The 18,511-nt window shown below is 33.4% G+C and overlaps 1 protein-coding gene across 1 annotated transcript in view; it reads right to left on the reverse strand.

Annotated features, from left to right (window-relative positions):
* Window positions 1–18,511, reverse strand: part of BLTP3B (bridge-like lipid transfer protein family member 3B) — a 100,076-nt gene that overhangs the window by 36,156 nt on the left and 45,409 nt on the right. Inside the window, 7 exon segments of the mRNA XM_024127218.3 lie at window positions 167–285; window positions 817–999; window positions 2,514–2,597; window positions 7,468–7,648; window positions 11,966–12,136; window positions 13,999–14,139; window positions 14,998–15,187. Of these exon segments, the coding sequence (XP_023982986.1) occupies window positions 167–285; window positions 817–999; window positions 2,514–2,597; window positions 7,468–7,648; window positions 11,966–12,136; window positions 13,999–14,139; window positions 14,998–15,187 (1,069 nt within the window).

An 18,511-nucleotide genomic window follows, 5' to 3' on the forward strand; every position in this document is an offset into this window, starting at 1 on the left:
GTGGCCATGGCTCACGGGCCCAGCCGCTCCGCGGCATGTGGGATCTTCCCGGACCGGGGCACGAACCCGCGTCCCCCGCATCGGCAGGCGGACTCTCAACCACTGCGCCACCAGGGAAGCCCTAAAGGTGTTTATCAGAAGATTTAATTTAAGAAATAAAACATACCTGGTATATATTGAAATCTGCAAGTCTAACCACAACAGAACTAGACATTAACTTAACTTTGGATTGTTGAGGTAACACGGTAGGCGTTTTGGAAGTCCCTTTCAGAGTTGAGTCTTTCTCTGTGGGAAACAAAAATTCCTTTTAATTTATAGTAAAATTATTTTTACCAGTCACTCTTTTATTACTAAGACAGCTACTAGAAATATAGATGAACCCTAATTTCTCAAACAAGGTAACATATGTGGAAATACTTTATATATAAACTGATATAAGAACATAAGTTATTATGATGATTACTCTTTTATTTTGTGATAATTATTCTTTAAATGGGAATCATACTTATATCACATTGAAGAAACTCTCATACAATAACTTTTGGGTGGAATTCTTGTTAAAAAGAGAAATCTACCTGTCATTTAAGAGTCTGAAATATTCTACGTGGGTATTACTTTTATTAGTCATATTAATTTAAAAAGTGCTTTGATCTATAAGCCTATGATCTGAATGAGGTACAGGCTTTTTAGACATTAATTAAACACCATATTTATTTACAGAAAATATCATATGGTGAACATACACACACATTCACACACATACACACACCCAATTAATATTAGGGGAATGACATAATGTTGTTAGAGGTAAAATACCTGTTTGTGTGTGCTGGGGAGAGGCATGTGTTGGGGATTTAGGAGGTGAACCTACATCATGATCCTTTACAGCCTGTTTAAGCATTTCAACGTTGCACTCAAATTCATGTAACAACTCGTTGGCCCAACCACTTTTTATTTTCGTTGCATCACTAAAATACATCCAATGATTACAACTATCTCCTGTAAAATGAATAACAAGTATTTCACTGAAAAATGCACACTTTTCATTTATTCCATTATAGCAGAGCTTCTAATGATAAATATTCATTTTCTCAAGGGATTCTTTAATCTTCCAATAAATTTGCAGCTTTCACCTACTACAGACATTAATCTTCCTAGAAAATATGACTAAAACATTTAGAAAGGAGGGAAAGAGTGTCAAAAGCAAATAACCTGGGAGGGTTTCTGTCTAGAACCCATCCTAGGTAGAACATCACTCAAAGTTTCAATAAGAAGCAGCATTGCTGGTCAACCTTCACTGAATGCTCAACCCCTGGCATGCCTCCATTGAATAGAATCCCAGTAAATACCATACAGGAAAAAGTGTCTTCATCAGAGATTTGTTGTAAAGTGAGTAACTGCAGCCATATATATATACACACACACACACACACACACACACACATATATATATGTATGTATATGTGTGTATGTATATATATATATCACATATAGGATTTTTAGAGGAAAAATTTTAAATCAGGATTATTAGGTTTATCTGTAGCAATTAAGAAAAGTAGTATCTACACAAAAGGGTTAAGAAAGTAAAACCTACTTTATGACTAGAAGTTTTACCTTCTAAATAGGAATGATTTCTATGGTAAAAATTATTTTCAGTATATGTAAGTCACTTATGAATCAGGAGGTCAGACTGTAAGACAAAGCCCTTCAAACAAAACTCTAAACAAATAGTACAACCTTTCAATTCTACCAGGTACTGACACAGAAATGACAAACACTGGGAAATTGAAACTTGTGAAGAGAAAAATTTTATCATATTTTAAAAGTTCTAGAAAACTCATTACAGTTATTTGTTTTTTCTTATTTATATGAATTAAAAAATAAAAAGCCACATATCACCAAAATGCATAGATGGGTATAAGGTCAACTTACTTAATTTGACCATAAACATACATATTTTTGTTTTTATTATTTGGGGGGAAAGTGCCTATCAATATGTGATTATTAAAGAACCTATTAACTCTTCTCTATTGATGAAATTTAGAAAATACAAGAAAGTTTTTTAAAAAAGGTTCCTGGAATCCTACAATTTAACTAAAATCACTGTTATTCTTTTGCTTTATTTTCTTTTTTGATTTTTGAATATATATTATTAAAAAATTCAAAACATTAATAACTTGCTTTTGTCATAATTAACAAAATAGCACAAATATATGTCTTCTATATTCTAATTTTTTAAAGTTTTAAATCAGTTTACAATATTTTCAATTTCTAACAATTATATTTACTAATAATCTACATAAACCTCAATATAAGATTCATGAATATTTTCTATGGCAATTATATTTTCTTGGTAAGATACTGCCAGCGGGGGAAATAATAAATGCCTTGGTCTCTTTTCTCCTTAAAAACTTAAATTAAAACAAAATAATAAAATAACAACAAAATGAAATAAATTGGCTATATAATTTAAAAGCAAGATATACATCTTTTAAATAAATTGTTATACACACCTGCTTTGTGATAAGGATAATAATCTACAGTTAGCTGTGTAAAAGACAGTTGCATAGCCCCTCCAGTTATACGTCTGTTTGACTCTGGGAAAAGAAAAAGATGAAATTGAAAGAGAGACAGAGAAAGAAGTATTAAGCAAATATAAGAAACATTTCATTTACCATACCTGCAGTCCAAGAAGTGATAACTGTCTCTCTGTTACCAAGGTTAATACAATAAGGATTTTAAGAAATGCAATTCAGGGACTTCCCTGGTGGTCCAGTGGTTAAGAATCTGCCTTGCAATGCAGGGGACGCCGGTTCGATCCCTGGTCCGGGAACTAGGTTCCCACATGTCGCAGGGCAACTAAGCCCTCATGCTATAACTAGAGAGCCTGCGTGCCACAACTACAGAGCCCACGCACTCTGGAGCCTGAGCACCACAACTAGAGAGAAGCCTGTGTACCACAACAAAAGATCCTGCATGCCACACTAAGTCCCAATGCAGACAATAAATAAATATTTTTTTTAAAAAAGAAAGAAATGCAATTCAATCTAGTAAGTATTTATTGAGCCCCTATCTCCTGCAAGGTACTAAGCTAAAAGTTGAGGATACAAGAGTAGCAGAACTTTTATATTTACAGACCTAACCATATGCCAAACATTGTTTTAAATTTTTTAAGTGTACTTATTCATTTGCTCTTCATGGCAACCCTATGAAATAGACACCATTAATATTATGCCTATTTTCTAGATAAGAAAATTAAGTAAATCGGCCAAGGTCATACAATCAGTTAGTGTACGGCTGGTTTTGAAACCAGGAACTCCTAACCACTACCTTATATCATCCTGCCTCTTGTTGAAGAAGCAAATGAATCTACTAGGTTAGGTAAGTTTTCTAAAGTCACACAGCTATGTTAAGATTGGAAGTATCTAAAAAAAAAGAATTTTTTTCCATTTCAAATGTTCTAATTCTGTAAATATTTATTGATATAATCCACATTAAAAAAGCTCTTGGGGTTCTTAATAGTTTTTGAGAGTGTAAAATGGTCCTGAGACTAAAAAGCTTGAGAATTACTAAGCCAGGCTTATCAGAAAAACTTAAGATTGCTAGTTTTTTACTGCCATTTAATTATGGGTATATTGTAATAGAGCAAAAGCATGGATCCTCACTCTTAGAATAAGCTTCTGTCATCTAGTTGGGCAGAAGCTTAGGTAATTTCTTAGATATGGTATTTGGAATAGAATCTATGCTTTTAGAATCTATCAGACAAAAAATAAAACAACCTCCCCAAAACACCCTTAAGTAAATGTTGTTGGCCTTATTTAAATGCCACTGAATAGAATGCGGCATTAATATTTGCCCCTTTGTTTAAAATGTGATTCTTCAAAATAAAATTTAGAGATCAAGTCTCTCACATTTTTTAAATAAATGCTATTTGGCAGGGCTTCCATTTGTCCGAGTCTTTCTATTGCTTTTTGGGATGTCAAAACACCCTTAAACAGCTCTTTAAGGTTAGAAGTTCTCTTTTTTTGGCACTTTTCCTTCCCTTCTAATGCTACTAAAGGTTGGATCATTAGAAAGTTGACCGATAGATATATTCCACCCAAGGTTATCACCTCAAGATGAGGTTATGAAACTCCTTATATGGATAGCCATATTCCTTCTACCTGAAAATAAAGCTTTAGAAAAATAAAACTTTAGGGCTCTGTACAACAAGGTTTGTACCACTTATTATAGTCCAAGTAATTTTCTAGATGCTTTACAAATGCTGACCCATTTAAATCTTGTAACAATCTTATGAAAGGCCAATGAAATTGAAGAACATAGAGGTTAAGTTACTCATTCAAGGTCACACAGCTGTTGCATGGTAGAGAGTCCAGACAATCTGACTTCAGACGTGTGTCATTAACCAGGATAGTATGCTGAAATAGTGCTTTAATTGGGGATAATTTTTAAAATAATATTTCAAATGAAGAGTTGCTTGATTTTGGTGGACATAATCTTAATTAAATTTACTTGTGCTTTGGACAAATACGCTTATGCTTATAAAACTTCTGAGAAGAGATTCAGGAGCAACTGAAGGCACAGGGGATAGAAGTTGCAATGATTTGGAGTTACCAGAAATCTAGTTATGCTGCTCAAACTCTGCCAGTAAAATACCCATGAATGGCAGAAGTATGAGAACCCTGGTTCTCTGGTACTAGTGACAAATGCCTTTGAAATTTCATGCTTTCTTTTGTAAATGTTCTTAAATTCTGCAAACTATAATACTATATTTTAATACAAAAATCATGTTTTAAATGACTCCTCATTGAAAATAAATGATGCTCCAAGGGAAAAAAAAAAAAGATTGGAAGTATCTAAAACTCTGTTTCTGTTTTGTTATGTCTGTTCATTTATTTTATTTTTTAGATTCCACATATAAGTGAAATCATACAGTATTTGTCAATAGGTGATTGCCAGAGGGCAGGGGGATAGGGGAAGAAGAAAAATAGGTGAGGGAGATTAAGTGGTACAAACTTCCAGTTGTGAAATAAATGAATCATGGGTATGAAATGTACAGTGTGGGGAATATAGTCAATAATTACATAGTATCTTTGTATGGGGACAGATCATAACTAGACTTATTATGGTGATCATTTTGAAATGTATAGAAATAACGAATCACTATGCTGTGTAATAGGAACTAACATAGTGCTGTAGGTCAACTAAACTTCAAAAGCAAACAAACTCATAGAAAAAGAGATCAGATTTGTGGTTACAAGAGGCAAGGGATGGGGGAAGGGAGAATGTGATGAAGGTAGTCAAAACCTACAAACTTTCAGTTATAAGATAAATAAGTACTAGGAATATAATGTACAACATGATCAATGTAATTAACACTGCCGTATGTTGTACATGAAAGTTAAGAGAATAAATCCTAAGAGTTCTCATCACAAGGAAAATTTATTTTTAATTTCTTTAATTTTGTATCTATATGAGATGACGGTCACTAAACTTATTGTGATAATCATTTCATGATGTATGTAAGTCAAATCATTATGCTGTATGCCTTAAACTTATACAGTGCTATATGTCAATTATATCTCAATAAAACTAGAAGAAAAAATAAAAAGGTAAAAAAGAAATCTGAAGTAGATGAAAAGTCAGTGTAACGCCAACATAAAAATCAAACATTAAGACAGCATAGACAAATCAAACACAAATAGTATAGAGCTATGTACACACTCTCTATATTAATTTGTTAACTGCAATTTATCTCAACCGGCAGAATTTCTAGTAGAGATCTACAATCCCTTATTTAAAACCCTTGGAGCCAAATGTTTCAGAATTCAGAACTGTTTTAAATCTTATTAAAGTAATGTACGTATATCTGTGTATACATACATATATATGTATGTATATAAACACAACACTGCCAGCAGGTTCTGAGGCAGCACTAAGTAACGAAAGATAGTAATTCTGCAGCAAAACTCAAGTATTTACACTAAGTGGGTATAAGAAAGATGATAAATTAGCAACGTGCTCATTTAGATGAAGTTTTGCCAGCAAATGAATTCTTTACGAACTTATGAAAAAGCATTTCAGACCCTTCTGGATTTTAGAATAGCAGAGAACTGATTACAGATCTTTAAGATGAGGAAGCTATTTTGGTGGAGGGGTTTTCTCCTTAAATAACATCATTTAGCTTATTCTATGAGGGAATATAGAGGGAGGAATGTAAAAGAGCTGAGAAAACACTTTTCTGGTTTTTTGCTGATCACTTAACCTTGACCCCTCATTTTGTTATCTTGGTTTGTTTTAACTTTTTTGATTTTCCTTTCAAATCACTAAAGCAGAAGATGCCAACTACAAGCCAAATGACACAAAGGTAGACAAAAGACAGCAAATCTCTCTCCAAACTCCAAATCTTCCTTACCTTTTCTGCTCCACCCTATTATCTGGTAGCTGATATCTGGCTGCCCTTTCTGAGGAGGCAAGGTAACTTCTATTGCTAAGTATAGGAGCAATAGAAGTTACAAGGGTTGGTCTCAATATTCACTGTCTCAGCTTTAAAAATTCAGAGCAACAACTTTCATAGACATATATTCTGATTCAGGTCTGTAGGCCCCAGGTTGGATGCCTCCATTTAAAAAAGATTCTCAGCTTGAGTCTCATGCTCACCAAGGTGTGAGAAACACTGTCCTAGAGGCAGGACTACCTGACGAATCCTTCCAACACTTATGGGCCAGAGACACTCTCTGGAGGAGAAACAGAAATGCCCAGCACCTAGAGTATGGAACCACAGATATTCAAAGTGACCAAGAGCAGCTCCCTGTTAACCCCATTACCTGTGTTTACTAAATAGGGAAAAATAAGAGAAGCAAAAGCTAAAAGGAAAGAAAAAACCTTCCTAACTGGGATTTAGCTTCCTGACCAAATTTAGGGAGGATCTGGAGTAAGGAGACACAAGAAATGTTAAACAGCCACATAGTTGTGTTTATATGCACATAGGGTCAGAAGAATGTAGAAAAACCATCATGCTGAAAATACATGTGCATCGCTTTTTGGCCTTTTGGCTAAGATCAAGTGAAAATACATGTGCAAATAATTATGAATTGAGTGTGGACTAAAATTTAATTTACAGACAGTTTCAAAATTATGAAAAAGTTCATTCAAAGGCAAGTCTAATTTTTCATCAACCTCTAAGGATGTCAGTCGTGAAAAAAAAAAACTAATTTTACCATTAGCATTGACAGCTAACAATTAATTATGTTGAGGTACTAACTATTAAAGCAAAATAAAATTTTATACCAATATACAATGCTTAAAATTACACCTTTCATCTACATACCTCAACGAATGATAAAATTATGACTAGTTACCTTAAGAGTACAGACTACATATTGCATACGATAAACAATCCAGATGTGTAGTAAGTTCTAGAAAAACCAAAAATAGTCTCAAATAGCAGCTTTTATTATTTATTACCTTTTTCTTTAGCATGAATATCATCACATATGTGTAGATCTAGATGAGAAATCACTAAATGATGGGAGGTTTCTTTAACATCAAAGTCACTGAATAGTTTCACAATTGCATCATTTAGATCAGGAGCATTTGAAGTCTGTGGTGTCTTCACTTGCTGGGTAGATGGGGCTACTGTAGAGCTCTAAAAGATTCAAAACTGCCTTAGCACTGCAAGTTAAATATTTGACATTCCCCACTCAAAAAAACTTAAATATTTTTAGTAATAAAGTCATAAAAAATAAGCAAATACATTTTCTTTTGTATCAGTAACTCAGTTTCCTAAAATATCTTCTGAATTATGTAGGAATAAAACTAAAACCTAAAAACTGGAGAACTGTAAATAATTTGAATATGAACCCAATGGTTTTAGTAAATATTTGAATAGCTATATTTATATATTTATAGCCCTTCCTGTTTTAGAAAATATATTTTTAACTATTAAAGGCAGCTTATTTAAATATTAGTTTTATATATTGAAAAAGAAAACAAATGTAAGCCCTGTATACATCAGCTATATACACTATTGTATGTCCTGTAGAAATAAATCATTACTTTGTAAAAGCACTTGTGATATTATTTAGTACTATACGTGCTCTCATGCCTCTTAAGAGGTGTGGTATGTCCTCTGAACTTGGATATCTGAAGAAGCCAGAAAGCAGAAGAGATTTATAACAGATTGTGAGTGCACATTATTTTCTCCCCAAAGAGAAAAAACAGAATACTATTGAAGTATAAAGACATCTGTGAACCTCCAACAGCCTAAAATAACTCTGCATACATAAGAATACTGTGAGATGATATGTACATGTTAGCCATAGAACTATACATGAAACTCTGGTAACAATTAACAAAATGAAGACCAGATTTTTTATTTAAAATATTTTTAAATTTTCTAATTAAGAACAGTTCATTAAAAGTGTAGTTATTTACAGAAAATTAAAGTACTATATACATATAGCTTGTATACAATATACATATTCTTAATAGTAAGAACTGTGGTCATACTGTAAAAGAATTTCAAAGTGTACTCGGTAAATGAGAATCTCTCAGTGAAAATGATTGGGGCCCATAGTATTTAAAGAAAAGCAAAGATGAAATATAGTTGTGAAGGCTTAAATTCTAGGGGCTCAAGTAAGCTTTTTTACTAATGAACTGTTAAACTGATTTCCATCAGAAAAATTACTTTTTCTTATGTTTTTCCCCATCTACTTTCAAAGCCTTACAGACTATTATTTATGTCTATGATGGTACTGTTTTGAAAGAAAACACTCTCCTGTATTTCTTTAATCATGTATTCTCTTTTTCATCAAGACAAATACTGATACAAATAAAAACATAAGCATTAATCTCCCTACAAACACTTTTCTTCATACTGAGGTAGATTTAGGTTTTTGGATGCCATCTGTGGGGGGAAAAGTGGGCCACTATGAACTCTTTTGCCTCATGAATAATCTTAAAAAACTCTTAATTTTCAAGTTTGTAAAGCTCTCAAGTTATAAAGTTGAGCAAAGGAAAACTGTCACCTACTTCACTCTCTAATGCACTTTCTTGGTACCTCAAGTGATCAGGACATTCTGTATGATAACTAAAGTAGTGATGTGACAACTACTACCCAAGAAAGAAACTCCACAGTAATGTGAATGGTTAAGTACATCTACTATAAAATATTATGGCGTGACAAAAAATACTAATTACAAATACTAATGACATGGAAGAAAACTATAGCCGTTTGCTACTACATCCTTACTAAAACTAGGAAAAAATGCAGATGCTTAGGCAAAAAATCTGTAAGGAAATACCTCAAAATGCTAATACGGGTTTTGTTATGGTGGTAGGATTACAGAATTTTGTCCTTGTTTCTAGTTGCCTAATCTGTATCTTTATCTAGCTTCCTAATCTACATTCTATTTTATATAAACATATCCACATATTACACAAGTAAGAGCTACAGTAACATCAACACTTTGTCTATTGGTCTTTAATTTCAATTACCATCTTTGTTAATGACATCCTAAGCTACATAAATCCTTATTGCAAGCCTTAACAGACTAGTGTTTATGTCTATGATGGTAATATTGTAAAATATCATCTCCTGTACTTCTTTAATTATTTTTCCCACTCCAAAATGGAACTCATTATTACCTTTTCTCAGCCTTACCTCCCCTAATCAAACCTACTTCCTTCTGCATTTACTCTATTGGCTAATGGAATTACCAATTATTTGAAAAGTTCTCAACTCTTCTCTCTTCTTTATCCTCAACTGGTGAAAGACTCAGATGTCTTTCCCCAATTTGGCTTGTTTTTTCTTCTTTCAAACCATTTCCAGAGGTCCAAGTCCACCCCTCCCCTAGAATCGCAATCTTTCTACTCTTCAGTCTACCCTCTATAATACCACCAGGTCATACCTGACTTTTGTTTCCTATTTTAAAACTTCCATTGGCTTCTGCATGCCTATAGGAAAAGTAAACATATAATGCTCATCATGTCAAGTTGCCACTTACTTCTGCTTAAACTCAGGCTACCTGCCTAAGAAAACTCTATTCTATGCTATGGTCCAGTATTCTGTTCATCAAACTTTTAAAATTAGGTTCCCTTGAAGAATTATGAAGACATCTTATTGGATAAATATTAATTATTGGTAGAATGATACAGGGTTCACCATCAATTCTGTTTGTTTTTATCATTTAAAGCTCTGGGAAACTTTGTTCACATAAATAAGTAGATTAGAATGAAATGAATTTTGTTTTAGCAATGTGAACGATTCTTTGAACTCTTCCAAGTTACATGCCAGGATTCACAAAGTGATTTATTGTAAAAAATTATTTTTAATAATCTAGCAGCTGACATTTATTAAACTTCCTTCAAATGTGTTGAAAGCAAAGAAGTGGGAATCACCTAATTTGTTAGTCTGTCATGGGTCATTCACTTCCAACATGGACAGCAATATTTCAAATTGCCTGTCTTATTTTCTAGAAGTTTTTGAGTCAAAACCCTCCCTTCCCCACCCCCCCACCCCCAACAAATCCATCAGAGTAAGAATGAGGATGAGTAAGAAGAATGCCTTTCATTTGTAAAGTAGGATACTAGGATACGAGTATATGGAAAGGGAGAACCAGTCTGACATCTTAACACAAGAACATTCTCATGTAGCCCAAATTTAAGAAAGAGTACACATCAAAATGGAAGATGTGAAACAATTTCTTTAAAGCTTGGAAAGTTGTCATATATTCACAAGGCATGTGTACCTCACTCTCAAAAATAATGCTCTAGGAACACCAAACCCTGTATTTTTATCAGAAAATACCATGCTCTTTAACACCATCATACTTTTGCAGATTCTATTTCCTCATCCAAAATATCCTTTCCCTCACCTGGAAACTTCTACTCATTTTTAAGACTTAACTTCATTATCCTCTTTGTGAAACCTTTCCAAACTCCACAAGCAGTTGATTAAAACTTCTCTGTGCTTCTATAATCTCCTCATCCCCATTTTTAATTCTGCACTCTAGCATTTACGTTGAACTGCAATGATTTGTTTTATATTTGATTCCCCATTACACTGAGATCCTTGAGGGCAGGATCAGACAATATTTATTTTTACATCCACAGCATGTAGCCCTGCACCTTATGACAAAGCAGACAGGCAGTAAACAATGCCAATTTGATAGTCACAGGAAAGCCCATGCACCAGCCAGATCACCAACAAGCTATATATCTAAGATGTAATTACTCTGTTTCTAATGAAATAATTCATAGAAGTATGATTTCACAATATCCTTTAAGTCTTTATTGGATAGATATAAAAACTCAATCATACTTATAAAATTATCAAAAGACGCTACACATTGGGATTTTCAATGTCCCTTCTACAAAAATCTTCATGTCAAATTCTCAGAATTTACTACTAGGAAAGATTAGAAAACCTTTTTCTTTTAAGAAAAAACTAGTAATGCATCTGATTTTAAGAAAGTGATCAATAAATAGCTTCCCCCATTTTCATCCCAGCCATCAGACAATTCTAACAGTTTTGTGTTCAACTTCAGCAATTCCCTAGGGCTTTAGTTTCCTATTTTAATATTAATCCTTACATTCTTTCCCTTGACTATAATTACCCAGGTTTTTTCCTTTTGCACTTACTTTAGTAATTTTTAAATTGTATTTTTTTAACTTCCTGAAAAGAAGTATTTATAACATCAAAATACTTTTATGTTATCAGTAACTCTGATGCCAAGCACAGACCTCCAAACAAGATAAGCACTATATAGATAGAAATACATTTAATATATGCTTTCATATAGATACCATGTAGGTAAAATTAATATAGTAAGATATATAAGAAGATTCTTGGACTCAAAGTATTATAATCTATTTTGCATAAAGAAAACAACCAACTATTCTGATTTTTAAACCATTTACATGTAAACTGAAGTGTTTTTCCTATTAACATATAATAGCATACCTGTGTAGGTTCAGGAGCCATACTCTTCCTTTGTTCTGTTGATTTTTCTATCGCTTCACTAAGAGATTTTGCATATTGTACCATAGCCTTCAACTGGGAATCCGTTAAAACCCATAATAAGTCATCCAGCATTAGAACTAACTTTGTTGCAATGACATTGCAGTCCTTTAACTGTCAGGAAAAAATGATTCATAAAAGTAAGCCAAGAAATAAAACTTATAATGCACTTGTATCTTCTAAAAGTTTAAAATTTTTCAATGGTTTAAATATGGATCCTTCCTTATTCACCAAATATTTATTGAGTTCCTATAATATGGAAGGAATATCTCCTAGTATTGGAGATACAGTGGTAAAAAAGACTGACAGATTCCTGTACTTTAACAGGAACAAGTTATATAGGTACAAGTATTTATATAATTTAATTTTTCATTTATAGCTAATAAATCATATAATTACCTATGTTAATTCAACCCCAGTTGACCCTTGAACAATGCGGGGGTTAATGCATATAACTTATAGTCGGCCCTCTGTATCCAAGGTTCCTCCACATCCACAGATTCAACCAACCTCAGACCATGTAGTACTGTAGTATTTACTATTGAAAAATATCTACATATAAGTGGACCCATGCAGTTCAAAACTGTGTTGTTCAAGGGTCAACTGTAATTCTAGTAGAAAAGGGGGCATTCAAATTAATTAAAGGGACTTCCCTGGTGGTCCGGTGGTAAAGAATCTGCCTTACAATGCAGGGGAAGCTGGTTCGATCTCTGGGCGGGGAACTAAGATCCTACATGCGTGGGGCAACTAAGCCCATGCACCACAACTACTGGGCTCACACGCCTCAACTAGAGCCCATGTGCCGCAAACTACAGAGCCCACGTGCTATGGAACCCACGGGCCACAAATACAGAGCCCACATACCCTGGAGCCTGCGCGCCACAACTAGAGAAGAGAAAACCCACACGTCACAACAAGAGAGAAGCCCGTGCGCCGCAACAAAAGATCCCACATGCCTCAACTAAGACCTGATACAGCCAAAAATAAATAAATCTTAAAAAAAAAATTAATTAAAAACTGAAATGCTATTTTAACCATATTTCACACTTTAGAATATCTGTATTAAGTGTCATACTCTGAAAAATTCTTTTCAATTTAATTTAGTACAGTGATTTGTGTCTGGTACTAGAAAACATATTGTTGAGATTTTAATTGAGCCAAGTTTTTTAAAAAGTCATTAGTCCCCCTCATTAAATTTCATCACAATCCACAGTGGACTCTCAAATACTGACATCCTTAAAGAGCTATCATCCTTATTTATCTAAATTACCACTCATATCTTAACCTTCTAAAGCTAGTCGTTTTGGTTACTAATAGTGAAGACTTTACCGTTTACCCACTCCTGAGCAAGATTCAATAGAAGAAATAAAATTATAAAAGAGTTAATGTTCAATAAATATTTGATAACTGAGAAATCTATTAAATTTATCAAAAATAAAAATCTGCGGGCTTCCCTGGTGGCACAGTGGTTAAGAATCTGCCTGCCAATGCAGAGGACATGGGTTCATGCCCTGGTCTGGGAAGATCCCACATGCCACAGAGCAACTAAGCTCGTGCACCACAACTACTGAGCCTGTGCTCTAGAGCCCGTGCTCCGCAACAAGAGAAGCCACAGCAATAAGGAAGCCCGTGCACCGCAACAAAGAGTAGCCCCCACTCGCGGCAACTGGATAAAGCCCAGGTGCAGCAACGAAGACCCAACGCAGCCAAAAATAAATAAATTAAATAAATAAATTTTTTTAAAAGACCCTATTTCCAAATAAAGTCACATTAAAAAAAAATCTAAATATTAAACTTAGAAACCTGAAAAATGTTATCATTACACTATATTTCTTCAAATATTGCTTGAGGCACTATATTTCCTTTTATTTTGCACTGTTTTAATATGCCAATATTTCAGCTAAAAAATAATTTAAAATTTCCCATCAATTGTAATAGTTATCACATAAATCATAAAGGTAATCCTGTTGACTTACTCTTCTTTTAAGTGTGACTCTGATTTTTGATTGGTTGGTTATTAATCGAACAGGAGCACACATAATTTCAAGATGTGAGCTTTGGGTAGCATCTGCCTCTATTCGAATCATCTGCCAATTTATTTCCTTAAAGGTCAAAACCTAAAGAGAATATAGAGATTAGCTTCACTTACACAAAATAGAATAAGAAAAATGTATATTTGTAAAAACAAGTTATTATAAAAATGTATCTCTTCACTAATTTTCATATGACATTCTAGATCTATTCACTATGCTTTAATTTATTTTAATTGTAGAATTCCAAATTCAGTAACACATCTTCATAATTATATTCATCATCTGTAAAGCTGTTAACAGTTTTATTCTAAGTAATTTAATTTTAATATAAAGCACAAAGAACATTTGAATTATGTAACCAAGAAGAATTTTAAAAACATATTTTAGTTATGTATATTTAAAATTCAATTCTGAGAAGCTAAGAAGTTAAAATAGGACTCATTAACTCTGTAAGTTGAAATATTACAGTAAAAACATTAAAATATGCACATTATATAATTAAATGATTAAAAGTAGTACAGAGAAAAGTATAGTTAAAGGGCAAAAGTAAATCTAGTAGTATGTGAATATAGGCAACCATAAAAAGTAATTATTTTAAATATACTTTTAAAAAATTTATTTATTAAAAAAAATTTTTTAACATCTTTATTGGAGAGAGTAGTATGGACTTATATATACTACTAAATGTAAAATAGATAGCTTGTGGGAAGCAGCCGCATAGCACAGGGAGATCATCTCAGTGCTTTGTGACCACCTAGAGGGGTGGGATGGGGAGGGTGGGAGGGAGACCCAAGAGGGAGGAGATATGGGGATATATGTATATGTATAGCTGATTTACTTTGTTATGAAGCAGAAACTAACACACCATTGTAAATATGCTTTTATATTAATCAATGACTAAAACATTTTTTAAACAAAGAAAGAAAAGGAAAAAATTTTTACCTCTCCTCTCTGTGGATCCTGAATACGAGCAAATCTTAAATCTCCATGTTCCCAGTTCGCATTTACACTATAGATCCGTAGCTGGGAAAGTTCAAAGGATGCATTGAAGGCTTTTGCTCCAATGCGGATGACAATGGAATTTACAGAAACAGTAATTCCCTCAACTACTTTTTCAGCAAAGCCGTATTCACTGGAAAAACAAAGCAGAACAAAATATAATGCACTAAAACCAAAATAAAATCATTAGAAGTGAAAAAGTTTTGTTAATATTCTCACACAAGTACACAAACTGCCATAATAGTATTGATTTTTGTTTAACAAAACACATTTTTGTTAAAACAATAATCTAGTCTGGTTACATGTAAGTTACAAAAAAAAATGTTCTTCTCAAAATGATAAAAGGTTTTTAAAATTGGAAGTTACTCTCTAAATTATTAAAATCACCTTCCAAAGTTGCCTATTCTCAAAAAGCGTTAGTGCAGACAACTGGCATCAATGAAGTAAGTAAGAGGGCTAAATTCTTGACACAAAGAAGGTTGCAGAGGCCAAGTGGAATATAATCTCATAATTTAGAAATAAGGTCAGAAAAAGTTCACATTCTCTAATTCAATTCAGCAAATATTGAGCATCTACGATGGGAACGATGCTAGGACATAAAGAAAACCAAAGTAGAGTTGTAGCATTACAGGGTTTGCAAGTTACTTGGATAAGAAAAAAAAAAAAACACATCTCCTAGCAACTGAAACATGAGGCAGTCTGTAATTAAGTGTTTTTAAAAAGGAATCATCAGTACACTTGGTAGAGGAAGAAACTGTTTATAGTTAATGAGAAATATATCCAGGAAAGAAAGATGAACTTTCCTCAAGGAGGGATGAAAAGGAAGGGAAATCTTAGAATAGGGAAAAGCATGAGCAAAGACATGGAGAATAATAAAGTAAAGGTCACATTTCAAGAATAATAAGTACAGTATGACTTGAATATAGACTATCAGTATATTTTGGCAGGGAGGTGGTGAAAGTTTGCCAAATTGGCACCTTCAATTTTGACCATTATTCCTAAATCTATATCACTATCCAGATCTCTTGCTGTAACTTCATACTGTAAAATTCAAATGTCCACCAGATAGCTCTACCTGGCTGCCTCTCACACATTTCAAAGCCAACACACATAAAAGTGAGGCCATCATTTTTAATGATCATGCACATTGCTCCTCTATACGTGCTGCTATGCTTCTTGATTTACTATCTTAATGAATAAATAAAATTACTCATCTTTTCTAAAATTTAGATGACATCTTTTAAATCAGGATACATTTTGTAGGTTAGATGCAGATTGCATGAAATAATGCATCTGAACCACATAGTCCATCTCTGGACTCATGATACTGAAAAAGATATAACTGTTATTTATAGTATTATAAATAGTAGTATATTATTGTTAATACTATTGGAAGTCTCTGAGCCTCAGTTTCATCATTTGTAAAATGAAAATCATACCTATTTCAAAAGGTTGCTGTGGTCCTTAAGTGAAATGGTATATGTGTAGTAATTTATACAGTCCTTGGCTTGATTGAGGTAATTTTGTTATAAAAAAAAAGGTGGTTGTCTACCTGGGGTTTAGAAAATTGAGAACTGAAGAGGAAGAACTCATTAGCATCCTAGGGAGGAGCTGCTGTGATCCTAAGGACAAATACTGGTCACTTAGACAGAAGTATTCCTGGAGTTGGAAGAATATTTCTATAATAATTATCTGAGAATACCCTTTGGAATATCCAAATCCATCTACTCTAATCTAGGCACATTAAAAAGTGCTACAATTGTATTGGACGATTTACCATCAGAAGGGTGAAGGCAGACTCAATGACTAATGTCTACATGTTTCTGGTTTATGTCATCCATTATAAACGAAATTTCAGTTTACAAATAAGTCTCTTCTGAGTTTGGTTAATCTTCACATAGATGTTTATCTCCTTCATGTGAAGTGATAAAATCAAATTTCTGAATTTACAAAGTTTACTAGACCATCAATCTGTGGGAGCATTCATTGTTAGCCTACAGGTTCTGCACAGAAGGAAGGGCCACCCTATTAATCGTTCATTTCCCTCTATTTTAATCTCTTAGCTAGAAATAAAATCAAATAGATCAGTGTTTCCTTAAATTGCATGACTATAAAGAATTGTTGAAAATACATATTCATATTCTTGATAACCATTCTAGACCTAATGAATCATAATTTTAAAAGAGGAGCCTAAAAAACTCTGAGAATTTCATAAGCACCCTAAATGATTGCTACAATTAGGCAAGTCTGGAAAACACAGAAATAGATTAACATACTACCATACAATATAAGGATTACCATCATATGATTACAAAGCCAAAATTATAAAGCTTGTTGATACTATAAAAACATGAATTGGGAAGAACACTATCAACTATACTTAGCATACAATAAGAAAATACCTAATTTCTGCCACACCTAATTAAAATAAATCATTTCTTTATAGCAACTTTCCTGATCCTCTTTTGCCCTTTTAATAGTCTTATAAACATCTCAACTTTTTCTCCAATTTTTCTGAGTCTAGCCAATTTTAAGATCAACTGCTCCAACCTACTCTACCTAACCTGAAATCATAATCTAAACTTTAAAATCTCAAATTGCTGGAAAATACATAAACTACAAAGAAGTTAATGTGAAAGCTCTTTTCCCCATCACTATTACATATAGTCCAAATATAAACTGTGTATCTGATAAATCTGGCCTTCAGTCAACTCTCAGCAGTGGATGGATCACCATTTGATTCCCACACGAAAAGCCACTGATCAGACTGCAGGTATTCTCACAGAATGCATTAATAAATGGTGGCTCAACCTTGGTGAAAGAGGAGGAAAATATGAGAGTGCAAGAAAGAGAGTATGTGTGTATCTGTATGTGCATGTTCATTCTCAAGAAGAGTTTATCACTGGTTTTATACAGCACCTCGAATACCGTAAATGTTCAGGGCTGCCATGTTGTACAACGTGAGAAGGCACTAATCACATTAAAATCAATGTAAACTTTTTACGTGAATAGCTGTACCATCCAAAAATAGTGCAGAAAACCTGTTTTGAGGAAATGATATATAATACAAGATCCAAATTTACTGAATGCAAAGATAAATAGGCAAGTTTTTGAAGATCTATTTTTTAAGAACTATTCTAACTCCCCACTTGGAGAATCAACGCCTTTAACCTCCTGTTTCGTACAGTCTGCAATTTGTCCGGAGGATGAACTGGAAGAGGGGGAACCAATGAGAGACCAGCTGTAGGTGTTTGGACAGGCACATGTCACTCTAATTTCCCATCAGGTATAACTCAAGGCAGCTTTGTGAAATGCTCCCCATGCTCCTACTTTATTAACATCTGATTTTTATCTATCAAAATTCAATCTGCGTAAAGTGTGAGCATTCTATATTTAATGAATTTTAGAGTAATCCAAAAGGTCTATAATTTTTTAAGGCATCAACTTAACTCTTAAG

The sequence above is a fragment of the Physeter macrocephalus genome, chromosome 6, assembly GCF_002837175.3.
Source record: "Physeter macrocephalus isolate SW-GA chromosome 6, ASM283717v5, whole genome shotgun sequence".
NCBI lineage: Eukaryota > Metazoa > Chordata > Mammalia > Artiodactyla > Physeteridae > Physeter > Physeter macrocephalus.